The following is a 19568-nucleotide window of genomic DNA, read 5'->3' on the forward strand; positions in this document are numbered from 1 at the left end:
CATTCCCAGGCTTTTGTGTCCCACGTGTTAAAGCAGCCTTCTCTTACCTGGGTTGGGACTGCCGGCTGGCCAGTAATTCTGGAAACCACAGCCCATCCCACTGGGCAGCCTCTGGATGGAAACAGGTGCTCGAAAAACACATAGCGTGTCTTCACGTCAGAGCCCTTCCCTAATAAGGTCCGCCTGATTCTCCAGTTGCATCCCTTTCTGGATCGGGACTCCTTACGCACAGTCACTCAGGCACTCGTCACTTCTTGCCTGGACTACTGCAATGCTCTCTACATGGGGCTCCCCTTGAGGAGTACCCGGAGGCTCCAACTGGTGCAGAATGCGGCCGCGCGGGGGATTATGGGAGCGAGGGGGCGCTCCCATGTGACACCTCTCCTGCGTGAGCTGCATTGGCTTCCAGTGGTCTTCTGGGTGAGCTTCAAGGTGTTGGTTACCACCTTTAAAGCGCTCCATGGCATAGGACCTGGGTATTTGCGGGACCGCCTTCTGCCGCCGATAGCCTCCCACCGACCAGTACGCTCCCACAGAGAGGGACTCCTCAGGGTGCCGTCAGCCAGGCAATGTCAGCTGGCGACCCCCAGGGGGAGGGCCTTCTCTGTGGCAGCTTCTGCCCTCTGGAACGATTTGCCCCTGGAGATACGAAGGATATCGGATCTCCGGGTCTTTTGCCGTGCCCTGAAAACTTTTCTTTTCCATCAAGCAGGGCTGGCATGAAACCCCCCCCCCCACTTTTTAAGCTTTTTTAGCTTTTTAAATTGTCAATGGGTTTTAGTTTGAATGTTTTAAATTTGGGCCAAAGTATGTAATTCTTTTAATAATTTTAAATTTTGTACTGGTATGTGTTTTAGTTCTGGCTGTGCACCGCCCTGAGTCCACTAGGAGAAGGGCGGTATACAAATTGAATAAATAATAATAATAATAATAATAATAATAATAATAATAATAATAATGGATTCCTTCTGCTGCCTCTGGGTAAAACCTACCCCATATCAAGCCATTCCTTTTATTCTTTCACTCTGGATCTAGTTTCCATCCCCCCCCCTCCCCCCGCCACACACACTTTCCGTTCAATCATGTCCAATTCTTGAAGAGTGCCTGGACAAGTCTCTGTAGTTTTCTTGGCAACGTTTTTCAGGGGTGGTTTTCCATTGTCTCCTTCCTAGGGCGAAGGGAAAGTGACTGGCCCAAGGTCACCCAGCTGGTTTGTGCCTAAGGCAGGACTAGATCTCCCGGCCTCCCAGTTTCTAGTCTGATGCCTTTATATCAAACTGGCATAGTCCATTCCTTTCCAGAGGGAAATATATCTAATAGAACTATGCTATTCTGTTTCCAATACTGTGTTTAATGTAGTACCTAAAAGGGCCAGGTTCAGTTCCCATACCATTATCTAGCTCTTCTATAAATGTCTAAGAAATAAGCTGCATTTTATTCAATGAACCCGCTTCTAAGTAAACATGCACAAAACTACATTCTGAGATCGATCGGCTCCATAGTCCAGTATTTATCTGCCTGTCTATCTTTCCGATGTAAAACAAGCCCCAAATGGCCATAATTATTTAGTGAAGTTATAGCATGATCAAACAATGTAACAACAATCACTGGCCCAGCAGGCTGGCTCAGGAATTCTGGGAGTTGAAGTCTACAAGACGTAAAAAGGCCACGATTCCCCACCCTGATTTAAAGTATAGTCCTTGGATCTGTGAAAGCTAAATGATTTGCCAGCCTATGTTGAAAAATAATACAATATTTTATCCATTTATTAAATTTATATGCCACCCATCTCATTATCCACAGCGACTATGGGTGGCATATGAATAATTAAAACCCAAGTTTAGGAAACACTGACGTAGTGAACTCCACTATCTAGTGAGGATTCAACCAGTTCTTTCTGGATCCAGTCAGTGGTGGGTTTCAAATTTTTTTACTACCGGTTCGATGGGTGTGGCTTAGTGGGCGTGGCATGGCTTGGTGGGCGTGGCAGGGGAAGGATACTGTAAAATCTCCATTCCGTCCCCAATCCAGGGGAAGGATACTGCAAAATCCCCATTTCCTCCTGATCAGCTGGGACTTGGGAGGCAGAGAAGAGATGTGGGCAGGGCCAGTCGGAATTTTTATTACCGGTTCTCCAGAACTACTCAAAATTTCCGCTACCGGTTCTCCAGAACTGGTCAGAACCTGCTGAAACCCACCTCTGGATCCAGTCCAACTTTCCAACTATTGAATATGACTATTCCCCCATTCATTTAACTTCTATCCTAAGCAACAGCATTTAAAGCAATCTATATCGCAATGAATCATATTTTTAAAAAGACTTTAAATAAGATGTTGGAAGAGTTTATTCCGCTTTCTAAATTTCTTTCATGAATATAAAGGAGCACACAGAACTCCTTTAAAACTGTTATTTCACACCACACTTACAACAAGGAAGAAAAAACATGTTTTGTCACCAAAGTATTATAGACAATTAAGTCCCAGTTTCTTCAGAAACAAATTCAGCCTCAACTAGAGCTGTCATGGAAACATGCCTGCCTACGCATGATTAACCTTGCTTTATGACTGTCAGGACAATGAAAAGTAATAACAGCGTTCCATTTGGCGTTTCAGTCTCTCTCTGTTGCAACAAAAACTTAAATAGTTTACAGAAAGGTGTACGGGGATAGAAAAAAAAACCCTGCCTCTCGATATTTAAATTTCTTAAATTTTGAGAATTATGATATACCTTGGTTCTATGAAAGAGGGCTATTTGTTAATAAAGAATATGTTTCTTTGAAGAACTGAATTCCAAATGAAAAGTTCTGATACTAAGCATGGCTTCAAGGCAGCTTTTATCCAATATCTGAATCAGGCTTTGAAGTATGATGTGGAAGTTAATCTATCTGGATTCTAAGACGTACAAGAAGTTCCTGCAAGAGAGGCCAGCTTACAGTACCCATCCTGTACATAGGAAAATAGCTGTGGGGCCCTGTGCCTTAACTTGGGAGAAGGGAAAGGGCAGACAGGATTATCACAAGAGCGTGGAACTAGGAGAAGGGAGGAAGCATGGCAGGGAACTAAGGGTTGGGACATGGGGGCCACAGCTTGAAAGCAGTTGACCACTTGTCCAGCCCTTGGCTTCCATCCACTATCCTCCTGTATCCTCAGTGGCCCTGGGCTCCAGCTGCTGATCCTGAATGCCAAGTTGGGATGTAACAAAGCTGCCTTCATTCATGATTTACTATGGATAAGGATGCCGACCTGGCTTGTTTAACAGATGCTTGGTTTGGCCTGGGGGGGAGACCCCCTCCAAGAATTGTACTCAACCAGGTTTTGCACCAGTTGAGAGACCCCAAGCAGGGAAGGAGGGTGGTTTTTGTAATCTGAGAGGAAGTGGCAGGTGTGCCCAGGAAGGTATCTGAACAACTTCCTCTAGTGTACTAGTTGTGCCCTTCCCCTGGACTGGGAAGCCCTTCAGACGGTCACTAGTATAATGGTATGTTGGAATGACCTTGGGAGACAGCAGGAAGAGCCACGGCCTGGGGAGCACTCTAATAAAAAGCAGCTAAGCTGGCAAAAGTAATGGCAGCATGGCAAATGTCTCCGAAGGGACCCACCCTAGTTTCTTGGGCTGCAAAGGTGACAAGGGAGAAGTGTACTTTCGAATTTGCAAGATTCTGTTGATATAACATTACAATAAAGTATATTTACTTCACCTGGGCATGTTCCCTGTATGGACTACCTCACAAGGCTAACACCTCATCACTTCACATCTCAACTTCTGCATGCAATTCAAGGTGCTGGTTACGACCTATTGGAGGGACCACTTACTCCATGCTCAGCCCAGCCAGTTCAATCTCGCAAATTTAGCATGTTCCATGTTCCTTCAATTTACAGTAGTGTCATCAATAGGGACCTAAGAAGTGTGCCCTTCTTGTCTAGAATGAAATCTCACTTGATATCTGTCTGGCTACCAGCCTACTGGTACTTCCAAAAAGTCTTAAAACCTGGCAATTCTCCAAGACCTTGGGCTGCTGGATTGGGTGGTATTTATTTATTTGTTTGTTTGTTTGTTTGTCCAATTTATATGCCGCCCTTCTCCGTAGACTCAGGGCGGCTTACAATGCATTATAGCAATAGCCTGCATACTTTTATGTATATACCTGCTTATTAGGGCTTTCGGCCCCCCCCAAGCAGTGTTGTTCTATACAAAGCTGGCTTATTGCCCCCACAATCCGGGTATTACCAGTTCTGCCATTGGTTTTTGTGGGTTGTTGTTTTATTCTCTTATAATTATTGTATTCTGTTTTTATATTATTGTTTTATTGTATGGGACCGGGTGGAATCAGATGGTGTTTCAATTGAATAAATTAAACTACTAGGGAAATGTCTACTGAGTGCCTTAAATTTAAAAAAAAAATCACAATTAGGAGCTTCCCGATTTTGCTTGGAACTGAAAATAACTAATCAGGTTCTCATCATGCTAAGTCATGGTTCCCTTCATCATGATCAATTGTATAGCTGATTGGTTCACTTATAACATTTGTGGGAATGCAAAAATGTTTAAAAAGAAGAAATGGGAATGACGAGCCTCCCATTAAAGTAAAACAAAATTGAAAAAGGTCAAAAATCTTCAATCCTTCCCTTTCTGGGTGATGTTATCATAAGCCTCCAATGGTCCATCAGCTGAGAGGAGAGCAAGTTGCAATTTCTGATCCAGAAAAAGATGCCTGTGCCCGTCGCTAAATTTCACCCATTTTACCATGCCAGCACCAAACTACACAATGGCTACACAACATTTGTGAATCTTTGTAAAAGGAACCGTTTTTGTTTACCTACAGATAACCGATTACATTGAGCTAGGTGGCTCACTCAGATTACACTCTGCACTAGGTGGCAGTGATTTCAAAGAGGAATAGTTTTTTATTAGGTTATCTCTAAAATATCAAGAATTGAACCTGGATTTTTGCTTACAAAGCAGATACTCCACAATGAACTGGAAAGTTTACAACACTTGTTTAAAATATATCTGAGGACGCATGCAGTAATCTACTTCAAATTTCAAATCTTTATTGTCAGTGCACAACATATGTGCAATGAGATTGGTTGAGCTCCCTTAGTGCACCCCCCCCAACACAGTGAAGACAGAAAATCCCATACCCAATAAATCGTATTAACAAAACTCTACTTCTAAGTAGAGTTACAACTCAATACTGGATCCCAAAGCAATCTTCTAGACCAGAGGTCTTTAAACTTGGCAGCTTTAAGACTTGTGGACTTCAACTATGCTGGCTGGAGAATTCTGGGAGTTGAAGTCCACAAGTCTTAAAGCTGCCAAGTTTAAAGACCTCCGGTCTAGACTGTGGTTAGGAGCAGAAATCAGCATTTTTGGGTTTTTTTATACACTATCTAATTATATAATTCACCCATCAGTAGAATTAAATAACTAGTATTAATCTTTTATCCTATGGTAAAAGAAGCATATATTGTTTGAATAAAGCCCCATATTTGATTTTCAATAAATTTTACATTGATTTTAATAAACTGGAACTACATTTGCCAACAGTACTGTTGTTCTTAAAACCCTTTACCTTTTGCTCTTGAGCTTCGAATACTGTTTCATGAACACTGCAAGCAAAGAGTGAGGTAGGAAGATCACTTAAATCCATCATCTCTTCCAAGTCTTCTTCGTTTTCTCCAAAAATCATTTCTTCCTCTTCTTCTAGGTCACTGCTATAAAGGTCTGACTGACTATCACTCCAGGCCTTCATTGTATCATTAATCACTGTCCATTCAAAGCTTCTTTCTGCCTCTGTATTCTGCGCTTGTAGGAAGTCTTTCAAGTGAGCCAAGAGAGGGGGGGGGGGAGAGAGAAAGAGAGAGAACAAAAACAGTAAGGAAGATATTTTTCTATCATTTCTTATTTTGGCTGTTTTTAATGGTTTAGTCATTATGTGCAGAAATAAGGCCTGACCTTAGATGACCTGGCTCATTTTACAACTCGTTGATTCCTAGTGTAGGAAGGAGTCACTGGTTATTCAGATATGAATAATAAGCTTGATGCAATATTCAGTCTTTTATCATGAGACAGGCCTAAATGAGACTCCCATGCACTGGGCTGCATCCAAAGACTTAAACACATTTCCTGTTCCCCCCCCAAAAAAAATCAGTTCTGGAAATAGACCAACCACCTCTATAAGTGCACATTCTGAAAGAGTAAATTGAACCTTCCAGGGAACACATGAAGGTTCTAGGAACAGATTGTACAATTTGATCTCAGGGCATCCAAGAAACAGTAGATCACCCCCTTTTCCATGGTGAGGACGACGACTCATTAGCAACTCCTTTGCTCTGATGGCAGAAAACTCTGCCACTTTCTGATGTGGGGGGAGGGCAAGGAGTAAATGTGGATCAGACTAAAGAATATCTCTGATCCACCAAACAAAGCTCTTCTGAGTTTCCAACTTTCCTTCAGGAAGAAACGACAATTAAGACAGCACTTATGACACAGAGGGGAAAAATTAATAATAGGAATCCTTTTTTCCCTAACTTTTTGCTTTGCTGACAGGAATCTGACAAAGATATCATAGATCCTCCCCAATATCACATGACTCAATCAATTAAATCCAACCAATTTATTTAGAATTTATTTTTGTTTTGTGTCCAAAATAATATTACGGATGAGCAACTGAATTTTCCAGGAAATGACACATGCTCATTTACAAGAAACCGATACTGGACAAAGGAAGACGTCTCTTCTCTTTCTTTCCCATACCCACAAGATCACCACCACCAGCTAGCCTCTGGAAAGGATCTAGAAGCTTCTTGCTTCATGCTTTTCTTTTTCAAGTATTGCTTCTTATTCGTTTATATTCTTTGCATGATGCTTTTGGAGATTATCTTGAAAAACTGCATCTAAAAAATTATAATAAGCTCAGATGGGATTTGCAGATGACACCTAATGGGTCCTGAATTCAGAAGCAAACAGGCTTTAATACAGTTTTCTCAAACATAGCAACTTTAAGATTGTAGACCTCAAGTCCCACAATTCCTCAGCCAGCCTAGAATATGAAGTTCACATGTCTTAAGGTTGCCAATGTTGAGAAACATTGCTCTAACATGTTGGCTTTCTATATGGAGTTAGCCTTTGTCCTGTCTTAAACCTGACATGTAATCTGCTGGAATCCAGAAACCCTAAGACCGTGATGGCGAACCTATGGCACGCGTGCCAGAGGTGGCATGCAACGCCCTCTCTGATGGCACACGAGCCATCGCCCCAGTTTAGCTCTGCTGCGCATGCGCACGTGCTTCCCACTGGCCAGTTGGTCTTCGGGTCTCTGCCATGCATGCGCGGGGCACATGTGGCCCCCCCGCATGCATGCGGGGATAGGGTGCATGCATGGGGGCTGTATGTGCATGTGCGGGGGTGTGTGGGGTACATGCACAGGGGCCATGTGCGCATGTGAGGGGGTGTGTGGGGTGCATGCACAGGGGCTGCGCGCGCATTGCATTTTCAGGTTCAGGTATGTGCACTTTGGGCACTTGGTCTGGAAAAACCTAGCCATCACTGCCCTACGACATTCCAAGGTTGGATGAAGGCCTGTGTAGTTAGGTTGATGTTGTAGCATCAGAAATATGTACTACATCATGATAGGCAAATTGGCAAGCATCCTGACATTCTTTACTATGAGACAAAAGCAAATAGAATCATGGTCTGAAAATTGCTAAATTCTTTAGCAGGACCCAGTATCTGATATTTAAACATTAAATTCCTTTGCAATCTGAATGTTTCCAGCTTAATAAAAGGTGCATAATGGATACCAGTTAAATAGCTTTCAGAAACAGTCAACTTTATTTTCCACATAATCCATTTCTCTAAAAGTACCATATTTTCTATTTACTACTCAGATGTCAATAATGCACATTTAATTATCAGAAATTAGCCAGTTGCATGAACTTTTTATTTTAAAGCCCCTTATATATGATATCTGAGACATTGTGCATAAAAATGAATCACAAGCACTGTTGTACACTATGAGCTTGAAGAGCTTTTAAAGGCAAGGGTTGGCTGGCCCAACAGAGTAGACACAATTTACTTAAGTGTCTGTCTACTACATGTACCAGACTGAAAGGAGAACAGACCTGGCAAATGGTTTCTCTCCTTCCCTCTGCTTGCCCATTGGAAAACACGGTCTCTATAGTGATGGGATTTGATTTGTGCTCGGGAAGAAAGATTACAACAGGTTCATTTTTAATTCCAGAATATTAATATTAGACCATGCTTTTCACACGCCCTTCAAGGAAAGTCACAACTGGATGACAATAGAAGTTTAGTTATATTACTTTAAAGAACGGGTGTAAAACTTGATCGCATCACGTGACGTATCGTGTATTGCGGGGCCAGGGTGGGCGTGGTCTGTGTGTGATGCATCCGGCCTGTGGGCCGCCAGTATGACAGGCCTGTTTTAAAAACATATTTAAAAATAGCCTCAAAGTAGAAATATTACGTTAAAACCAATAACATTACATAACATTTTAAGAGAGAAGTAAAAAGCCCACAATAAAAGTTAAAATCGCTACAGATGGAACACCTAGGTAGGATAACAAAACTTTAGAAGTCAGCAAAAGATGTAAATGTGTAAGGTCAGGTGCATATCTTGTGTATATGTATATATGTATAAACACTGCACTTCCGATGTAAATAGAAATGATATTTAATGTATTTCATAAACTTAATAAAATATAAAAAAAAAAAAAAGAAAATGTGTAAGTTCAAGAAAGGTCCTGCTTGTTAAACATGACGTTCACATCAGACTTAGTAAGACACTAATTGTAACTGAGCAAGGCAGGCATTCAGCAATCAAAGTCTCTGTATTGAGACAGTTCATTCCTGCACAATATCTCAAGTGTCACATTTGAGGGACTTTTAATAAATACAATTTATTATAGGCATATTTGCTAATTCCAATATTCAATTCATTATGCAATCATAAACAATCATTTATTCAATTTATATGTGGCCCAACTCCCAGTGGCTTTGTGCAATTTATGAATTGTTAAATATATTTAAAAACAAGGAGACAAAAGAAAAAGATGGCAGAAATGATGAAACTGGATAGGAGCAAAGGAAAAAAAAGGGTCTTCAAACACCGTCATCAAAGGGTGAGCTAGTTCTTCAGGACCCCTGAAACACTAATAGGATGGAGGCACTTTGAATGTGGGGAGGGGCCCTCACTCCAGAGAGATGGCATAAGGCAGAAATCAAACATGTTGAGTTTTAAAACATCAGAGCAACCTCTGAATTTGGCTTGGATCAAATTCAAGGTGCCGCTTGCTCAGAACAGACATTATATGTTTCCAACAGGCTGTTCCTTTTAGCAAACTAACCAGACAGTGCTACCCATGTTTCAGATTCTGGGCCAGCCTTTAACAATTTCATTGGAGGAAAACACAGCATAATCTGATTTGCAGGTTATCAGGGCCTGGAGCATGACTGATACCTGGTAAACCAGGTCAGTCTGAGGATTGAGGCTCCTGGACACAAAGGCCATCTGTGCTTCTACTGACAGCAAAGGATCTGGAGGAATTGCCAAATGATGACCTTGGGTGTTGCCTATACGCCAAAATTAGCAAAGCAGATGGATGGAAGGAGAAAAAAATTATACAAAGAAATATACAGCAATGTTAAAAATGAAGTTAAGAATCTTCAGAGAACACAAGGGCATTCTGTATTTCTGAAGAAAGAATGAAAATTAACTTGCAGCTATGATCACATTGCGAATTTGATGACTCACAATTCCAAAATATTTCGATTTATAATACCGCAGCATTAACGTTTTTAGAGTGTTCAGTAGCTACAGGAGAAAGATTCTATAGTCAAAATAATTACTGCAAATTAGGCTATTTCTCTACGCAGAGATCACTGAGAAGCCCAGTTGTTAACTGAGTGTTTTAGTGTGAATTTCTATATTCTAACTCCCTAAAAGTGCATTTCATTTTCTCTGAGTGGGAAGGACATTTAAAAAGAGAAGAACATAGAGAACTGAATTAATTTGGTAAACAGATTAAGGCCTTGATTAAAGAGCCATATTTCAACAATCTCCCTTAACAAAAAGGGGATTGCAAACTGACTTTTCTAGCATAAAGATCTTTAACAGAAATAAAATGTTGATTTACCAAGAAATCTACAATGCAAACAAAACACAGTGAATTAGTAGATGAAAAGGAATCTTCAGTTTCAGTCCAGAATGCTGGATTCTTGCTCTGAGGAATTACCAAACTGAGATGACATAAGCCAGCTCCAATAGCCTCTGTTTCAGTTTTTGTATTTGCAAAGAGATTAACATATACCAACAACTGCAAGAGAACCAGAAAGCTTAACAGAATTTAAATTCACTCATGACTGGTCTATTTTAATAACTGAATAAAATGACTAATATATTTGATCAGAAGATTGGGATTTTATACATTTATAGGTTGTTTGTGTTGAGCAGGTACCTCAATGGAAAAACCAAGTTAACATTTTTTCCTACTAGAATTATCAATCAAAGTCAGGTGTAAAACTATGAACTATGCATCATAATTTTTTCATATAAAAACCCTACTTTTCCCCTAGTATCCTTTTCAAGCAAACATATACTGGTAGCACTGTTACCATTAATGCAGGATTACTATTGATCATCATGGATTCCAAAGAAAACCATGTTATATATCCTTGTCTTCCCCATAGATTGTGTTTTTCAGTATTATGCAACAGAAGAAACAAGAAGCTAATAAAAAAATCTTCCAGAATCAATCTGCTATGCTAGGAAAAGTTGCTGAAAGCAACACAAGAAACTTATGTTTTAGCAAAACAAATCTTGTCAAAATAGAGTTTATAGGTTTCAAACCCTAGGTGGCAGCATCTAGCTAAAGTTGCTTATTGTCCAAAACTTAAGCATTGGTGGGCCTGGTAGCATTTGGATGATAGACCAACAGGAGACTCCAGAGTTCAAGGTTAGATGGGAAGTTGAATAAAAACATCTCAGAAAAATAGAATTGAGCTCAACTTGAAGAATTCTAAATTAGAAAGGCACATGCAGCGGAATCAATTACCTAGCACACTCTTCTATATGGCTAAGGGTATATATCTCAATTTGTTGGTTGAACATTGACTCTGAGCATCCTTGATTCTGTGGCAAACTCTGACCCTGTAACATGATTGTGCACAAGATTGTGACTACTACTGTAATCCAATAGAATTATCCAATATTCATGAATCTGAGAAACCAGTTTTGTAAAGTGATGAAACTGAACAATGAAAAAGCTAATTTCTATGCTAATAAACAGATGTTTATCAAAGCCTTAGCCTCAGGGACACATGACTGCACAGAGTTTGATATTAAAGGTAAGTATTTACCTTCTCAAGCCTCAAAATTTGAGGATTAAAGCATTTTAAAAATCACCATCTTTATGACGTACTTGCTTGTGCTGTCAGTTCTCCACACTCATGAATAAGGAAATTATACATCCTGACTAAGGCAGGGCAAGCACTTAATTTTTTCCTAACAGAAGGTCTGTTTATTTTCCCTAGCACACTGTTTCCTCCTTCACCAAGGCTGCTTTGAAAGAGAATGCTAAAGTGTTATTCTGTCAGATGCCCACTACACAGTGGATAAGTCTCACTCTTCCCACATGGCAGGAAAGAAAAACAACAAAAACCTACTTTATGTTAAGTAAGGTTAGTGGATAATGTGAATGTTTCCCTCCAGAAAGTAGGGGATTCATATTGCTCATTCATATTGTGTGAAATCAGTTTCCTGTTTTAATTAAATCAGGCCAATCAATAGATGGGGTAAAAAGAATCAAGTCAAACAATTATTGTAAAAAGAAGAAAGCTATAAAAAATAAATTGGCAATAAACTTGTATCCATGTGGCAGAGGAAGCCACAAAAATAAAGGAAATTTCCTTAAAATGATAAACAGCCCCCTCACCCCTAAAAAGACTAGCTGTGTCTGAAAGTACAAGGACATAAACTGGAGACAGTAAATATAATAAAGAAGAACATAAGGAATCAATGATATGGATATCTTTCATGGAGGGGGGGGGAAGGAACCTTGCTACCAATCCTCACATTTTCCACCTTCAACAGATCTGCAAAGGAAAGGGAAGCCGAGAGCTAAAGGATCAGAAACACAGGGCAGTTTCACTCAATGACCGCTTCACTTAAGAACTGAGTAATCCATCACCATAGTGGTTGCTAAAATAAGGACTACTTGTGTAGCTAGATTCCAGCAATGCTTTGCTTTAGGAGCGGAGAACATGGGAAAGTAAGAAACGCCAAGCAGAAGAAGAGGAAACAGACATTTTAAAAAAAGGAGAAAGTGGAGCAACCCCACTCCCACCCCCCCAAATACTGAAAGAGCAAGAAGGTGGGGGGGAGGGAGCAGTGGTGAAATCCAATTTTTTTTACTACCGGTTCTGTGGGTGTGGCTTGGTGGGCATGGCAGGGGAAGGATACTGCAAAATCCCCATTCCCTCCCACTCCTGGGGGAAGGATACTGCAAAATCCCCATTCCCTCCCCACTCCAGGGGGAAGGATATTGCAAAACCTCCATTCCCTTCCCACCCCTGGAGGAAGGATACTCCAAAATCTCCATTCCCACCCCACTCCTGGGGGAAGGATACTGCAAAATCCCCATTCCCTCTCCACTCCAGGGGGAAGGATATTGCAAAACCTCCATTCCCTTCCCACCCCTGGAGGAAGGATACTCCAAAATCTCCATTCCCACCCCACTCCAGGGGGAAGGATACTGCATAATCCCCATTCCCACCCCATTCCTGGGGGAAGGATACTGCAAATCCCCATTCCCTCCCCACTCCAGGGGGAAGGATACTGCAAAATCCCCATTCCCCACCCCATTCCTGGGGGAAGGATACTGCAAAATCCCCATTCCCACCCCTCTCTGGGGCCAGTCAGAGGTGGCATTTGCCGGTTCTCCGAACTGCTCAAAATTTCCGCTACCGGTTCTCCAGAAACCTGCTGGATTTCACCCCTGGGAGAGAAAGACAGAGAGAAATGAACAAGAGCCCCTAAGAGTAGGAGGAGAGATTTCCTAACTGTGGGAAATGCAGCAGAAGGGCTCATCAACCTCCTGTGGTAATATTGGAGAGGGGTTGGTGGTGGTGACCCACAATCAGCAAAAAAGGCAGCTCTCCCCCTCCCCCCACCCCTCCCCCACTCCCTTCATCTTTTAATGGAAGGAATAAATTCTGGGGCTTGAAAAGATACCGTTTCCTCGGTTAGCTCCACCATGCCTTTCCAAGAGGAAAACTGAAAACCGAAGCAAGGGGGAATAAAAAGAGCTTCAGGTTTGGCGGGGGGGGGGCAGGTCGGCCCTAGAGTCACCGCAGGAGCCCCCCCTCTTCTCCACCCTGGGGCCCTTCAGGAAGCAGCAGCAGCAGCAGCGCAGGGAAGAAGAGAAAAGCCGGGGGGGGGGCGAGGTATACTACTCCTGCCCATGGAGGTTCCCCCCCCTGCCTTGCCACGGGGACTGACTGCTGTGCTCAAGGATGGCGGCGGCGGCTGCGAAGGCGGCTGGAGTTGTCCCCAGCGGAAGCTCCTTAAGAAAGACCCCCGTTCTTGGGCTAGTCATCTCCTCAGCTCCGGCCCACCTCACGGGGTTGTTGTTGTTGTTGTGGGGACGATGGCAAGAGGAGGAGACCCCTCCCCCGCCCTTAAACCTGCCCGGGGTGGGGAGGGCGGCCACAGCCAAAGGAGAAGGGCCCCCCGCCCCCACCCCCACATCCCCCTCAGGAACGGCGGGGGTCGCGAAGGGCAAAGCCGGCGAGGTCACCGGGATTGCGTCCCTCCCGTTCTTCTCACCTTCGGGCCGCGGCCACCTTCTCCCGGCCCAAGAAGTCGAGCCAGCCACGGGGAAGCGCCAGCGCCTCACGAATCACCTGCCTCAGCTCTTCTTCTGCTGCTGCGGCCGACTCGCCCGCCTTCCTTTGCGGGGCTGACGGAGGACTCGGCGAGCGCGGCGCGAGCGCGCGCGCGCCCGACCTCGAGCCCGAGCCCGGCCAACCGCGCTCGCGCCTCCCTCGTCGCCCCTAGCAACCGCCGACGCCCCGCTTAGCCCCTCTTCCGGTCGTGGATCTCTAACCCGGAAGTGCCTCTCTCTCTCTCTCTCTCTCTCGAGTGCAGGAAGCCCGGCGGCGGAATGACAGGTGGGGGTTGGGGGTGGAGGGGGGTGGGGTGGAAAAGCCTCTATTCCAATTGGAAGAATGGCATCTCGGGCTGTAAAAAAAACTCTACACGACCTCTAGGTGGCAGGCAAGAGTTGGGCAGCTCTATTTAATTGAAGCCGCCAACTTCTCTCTCAAGCCGTAATGTGGCTAATTTTGGCGCCCTGAATAGAATAGAATAGAATAGAATAGAATAGAATAGAATAGAATAGAATAGAATAGAATAGAATAGAATAGAATTTTTATTGGCCAAGTGTGATTGGACACACAAGGAATTTGTCTTGGTGCATATGAATAGAATAGAATAGAATAGAATAGAATAGAATAGAATAGAATAGAATAGAATAGAATAGAATAGAATAGAATTTTTATTGGCCAAGTGTGATTGGACACACAAGGAATTTGTCTTGGTGCATATGAATAGAATAGAATAGAATAGAATAGAATAGAATAGAATAGAATAGAATAGAATAGAATAGAATAGAATAGAATAGAAAATATGGAATGGAATATAGAATAGAATAGAATAGAATAGAATAGAATAGAATAGAAAATATGGAATGGAATATAGAATAGGAAATTAGAATAGAATAGAATAGAATAGAATAGAATAGAATAGAATAGAATAGAATAGAATAGAATAGAATAGAATCAGGGTTTCTCAATGTTGGCAGTCCCAAAACTAGATAAAGGGAACCCAATGAAAGAAAGGATGGATGAATCGATAATATATGGTATCTATTTATTGAATTATTGACCAAAAATGAGCCAAAGTGACAGATACGTGTCTAGCAAAAGAAGCTTTCCTTTCAGTACCTGGGGTGCCCCCTTGGGCAAATGTAAAGGTTAAAGTTCCCCTCGCACATATGTGCTAGTTTAAGGTGACCAGATTTTAACATTGGTAAGAGGGACACCATTGTGGGCGTGGCTTATTGTGTGGGCGTGGCTTGGAGGCCATGTGACTGGGTGGGCATGGCTAGCTGGTCATGTGACCGGGTGGCCATGGCTATGTGTATAGGGACTACTCAGAGGGCTGGAAAGTCATTTCTGACAGGTCCTCACACTTTTGACTGGTCCTCACACTTATGACCATCCTCACATTTATGCCCATGCAGCATTCTTAACAACCATGTCACTCATTTCACAACTGCTTCTCTTCAACAAGGTGACAAGATAGGGCAAAAATGTAAAATGTGAGGACAGTCATAAGTTCGAGGACTGGTCAAAAGTGTGAGGACCAGTCAAAAATAACTTTTTCAGCCCTCTGAGTAGTCCATATGCATTAAAGGATTACAGCAATAGAGAGGGATGAAGGAATGGAAATTAGAGTAGGAGTGAGGGTAAGAGAGGGAGGAAGAGAGGAGGAGAAGGAGAAAGAAAGAGGAAGTAGGGAGGAGAAAAAGAGGGTGGGGGGAAGAGAAAGTAAGAAGGAAAGAAAAGAGAGAGGTGGTAGGTTTGAGGAGAAAGATTGCTGTACAATAAAAAAGATGAAAGGGAAGAAAGCCAACCCCAAGCAAATATAAAGATATTAAGATAAAGAATGAATTGTTAAACTTTAAAGAATAAAAGAGAACAAATATGAATAAATAGCAATAATTAGAAACACACATACAAACATACAATGTATTTTCTTTGAACAGAATATTTGGCTGGTTCACAAATTTAAACAGCGTTTAGTCATTTCAATTAAATTTACAATTTCTATATTTCCTTTTTGCCATATTTATTCCTCATCTATTTTTTAAAAAAACCAATATTACCCTTCATCCTCATCTCTAATCTTAATCAAATTCAATTTTTCCCTTCTATTCTATATTATACCCCTTCCCATTGTCATCTATTTTTATATCCATCCTCACATTGTTTAATTATGTAATTATGTAATACAGTTGTTTAATACAAATTCAACATTTTAATATAAATCAATTAGTTATATAACTATCTTTTTTGTATATTAATCAATATGAACATGAATATTCCAATTATTTCCATGCAATCCAATTTCTTACAAATCAATTAATTATATTTACCAATAATAATAAACCAAATAATTTCTCCCATATATTCCTCCGAACCACAACTTAACCATTTCTGCTTTCAACACAATATACAATTAATAGTATCTCAATTATTACAATTCCCTAGTTAAATACAGCTTTTTTTCCTTTGTGTTTTAAAATCTTGAACTCTCCTCCTAAATGTCCCATTGTTTGCAGTTTTTCACCTACCTTTTTTGGGGAGGAAAAATAAAAATAAAAATAAATCTCTCTCTGCCTCATTTTGTCACGCTGCACCAAAGACCCTGGTTTCGTTTTCGTTTCTGAAGCTTAGCTAGGGGAAAAAAAAACTGCTTTACACTGATTGCCTGTAGGGCGGCCCTTTGAAGCCCCGGGCAAGAGTTTAAACAGTTTTTTTTTCTTCTAGCCATCAGCTGGGGCTCAAGAAAAATCGGGACTTTTTTGAAACGCCGCGGGACGCGGGACAAATTGCTCAAAAGCGGGACTGTCCCGCCAAAAGCGGGACGTCTGGTCACCTTATGCTAGTTGTTCCCGACTCTAGGGGACAGTGCTGATCTCCGTTTCAAAGCCGAAGAGCCAGCACTGTCCGAAGACGTCTCCGTGGTCATGTGGCCAGCATGACTAAATGGCAAAGGCACATGGAACGCTGTTACCTTCCCACCAAAGGTGGTCCCTATTTTTCTACTTGCATTTTTTAACGTGCTTTCGAACTGCTAGGTTGGCAGAAGTTGGGACAAGTAACGGGAGCTCACCCCATTACGTGGCACTAGGGATTTGAACCGCTGAACTGCTGACCTTTCGATCAGCAAGCTCTTAGCCACTGAGCCACCGCGTCCCCAATAACAATAACTGCCGCTAAATATTTCCAACAGCCATTGATCCATCAGCCGGGAGGAATTTGAGCCTATTCTTCCTTGCAGATCAGCTTCAACTCAGCGATGTTGGTGGGTTCCCTGGCATAAACTGCCTGCTTCTGCTCTGTCCACAACATTTATTTGTCTAGGATTAAGGTCAGGATTTCAACTTGTCAGGTCCACAACGTTAATTTCCCTCTGCTCAAACCCATTCGTGCATGTTTTGGGTCATTTGCCTTGTTGCATGACCCACTTTCTCTGGAACTTCAGTTCAGGGCAGATATTGACATGCTGGCTGTGAGAATTCTGGGAGTTGAATTCCACCCATCTGAAAACTCCCAAGCTTAAGATACACTGGCTTAATGCATTGGACCGAGAATAGGGAGCTTCAGTTTCCCCTTCAACTTGTTGTTAGTTGGGAAGTCGTGTCCAACCCATCGCAACCCCATGGACAACGTTCCTCCAGGCCTTCCTGTCCTCTACCATCCTCTGGAGTCCATTTAAGCTCACACCTAATGCTTCAGTGACTCCATCCAGCCACCTCCTTCTCTGTTGTCCCCTTATTCTTTGCCCTCAATCGTTCCCAGCATTAGGCTTTTCTCCAGTGAGTCCTTCCTTCTCATTAGGTGGGCCAAAGTATTTGAGTTTCATCTTCAGGATCTGGCCTTCTAAAGAGCAGTCAGGGTTGATCTCCTCTAGGACGGACCAGTTTGATCGCCTTACAATCCAAGGGATTCGCAGGAGTCTTCTCCAATACCAAAATTCAAAGGCCTCAATTCTTTGGCGCTCAGCCTTTCTTATGGTCCAACTTTCACAGCCATACATTGCAACTGGGAAAACCATAGCCTTGACTATACGCACTTTTGTTGGCAGGGTGATGTCCCCTTCAACTACTGGGGACGCCTCCCAGTCCAAAAACTTGTATGTGTAATTGGTGAAACATTGGCTAAGGGGCAGGGAGACCTAAATACTAGTCCTCACTCAGCCACAAAAGCTTTGTCTCTCTCAGCCCAACCACCCTCTCACAGTTCTAGTGGGGAAAAATAGGGAAGCTGTGCTAACTTGGGCTCCTGGAAGAGTTGGGACATGAAGTTAATAAATAAATAAATAAATAAATAAATAAATAAATAAATAAATGAAGCTACATTAGATTGTATACAGAAGGTAATACATCCAGTTCCTAAGGAGGATTAAATTTAACCCATGACCTTTTAATTGGATTACCAGATCTATTGCAGCAATCTCAGTGCTGCTTTTCAGGACTGTCGGCTCTAAATGTGATTTGATCCAACGGATTCCTATTCACAATGGCTGGGCTTTCAATTTTCTAGGATAGCTCAGCATGCTGTTTGAAACCAGTCTTCGTTCAACAAACCATATTCTTTTTTTTCCTCCGTGCATGAAAATGGCTAAATTCACCTGCAGGCAGGTTTTTTTTTTGGGGGGGTTAATTTGTACAATTTGTCAGTTGTAACAAGCATAATTGACTTGTTACACGTTTTAATGTAGAAAGATATTGGTCTACGCATGCCCTATTTTATGTAATAATTTCTTCTCCGATTCCTGTATTTTTCCATTCATATCCAGCTCGTTGCCTCTCTCAGCAAATCAAGTCCATAATCAGACAGTTGGCTTCCGCTGCCTTTCCCCCCCCCCAGTGGTAATTCAGTACCCAAATATAAATGTTCTCAAAGTTAATTTCTATTTGCTTCCATGGAATAAAATCCATAGAATGTTAATTACGTTGGCAAGTATTTCACTGGCAGATTCGAGTCAACAGCTCAACTGCATTAAAAAATATTAGCTGTAAGCCTTCCAATCTGCATGCTTTTAGTGTTGAACAAGACGGACCTGACAAAACTTCTATTTTAAAAATCTCCCTTAACAACTGCTTAGCTCAAGCATCTGTCAGTACCATCATCAGTTTCATTAGCATGTCAGCCACATCTTACATTTTGCATTCATTCAAAGGATGAAGGCTTAGTATGTTTCCAAACCTGTATCTGCTGTGATAAGACGATTAGAAATGCAAGACAAGGCTAATCGGTGCATTCAATAAATCTTGATTTAATAAACTGTATTCAGGCTTGCTATTTAAATTAGGTAACAGCCAGTTCTGGAGTAGTAGGAGGCAGAACGAGCATGCCCCACGTGTTCTACCCATTGCATAGATAGAGTACTACCCCTCCTCTTGGACATTTTGGGTGGGAATGGCCAATATGCTTCCCCTCCCTTCCCCTGAAAATGCCAGGTGCCTTTAGCAGGGCTGGGCAGCTACCCCTCTCTCTTTATGTAGGGTGTTGATTGCCACTTATAGGCAAAAAAGGACATGGCTCATCCTTTGTGGGAAATGGATGAAAATACTGTACTTCCTCTTTCTAGGCTGTGATAGATGTTTGATCTGTACTCTAGACTTCATTGCTTCATGCAAGCTGCCTCTGTAAGATCTTTGGTGCTATTGATTGGGATCATATCCTCCGGGTATGA

General features: G+C 42.2%; 1 protein-coding gene across 4 annotated transcripts in view; it reads right to left on the reverse strand.

Moving 5' to 3' along the window:
- Nucleotides 1–19568, reverse strand: part of LOC139320838 (calcipressin-3-like) — a 68358-nt gene that overhangs the window by 12213 nt on the left and 36577 nt on the right. For 3 of the 4 annotated variants that reach the window (XM_070949297.1, XM_070949295.1, XM_070949296.1), the window contains exon 8: nt 5574–5818. In XM_070949297.1, the coding sequence (XP_070805398.1) occupies nt 5574–5818 (245 nt within the window). Of the gene's footprint in view, nt 1–5573; nt 5819–13847; nt 13987–19568 lie in introns of those variants that run through there. The other variant, XM_070949300.1, reaches the window with a different exon arrangement.

Source organism: Pituophis catenifer, unplaced genomic scaffold (assembly GCF_029215685.1).
Source record: "Pituophis catenifer annectens isolate HBS135680 unplaced genomic scaffold, rPitCat1.0.hap2 SCAF_9, whole genome shotgun sequence".
Taxonomy (NCBI): Eukaryota; Metazoa; Chordata; class Lepidosauria; order Squamata; family Colubridae; genus Pituophis; species Pituophis catenifer.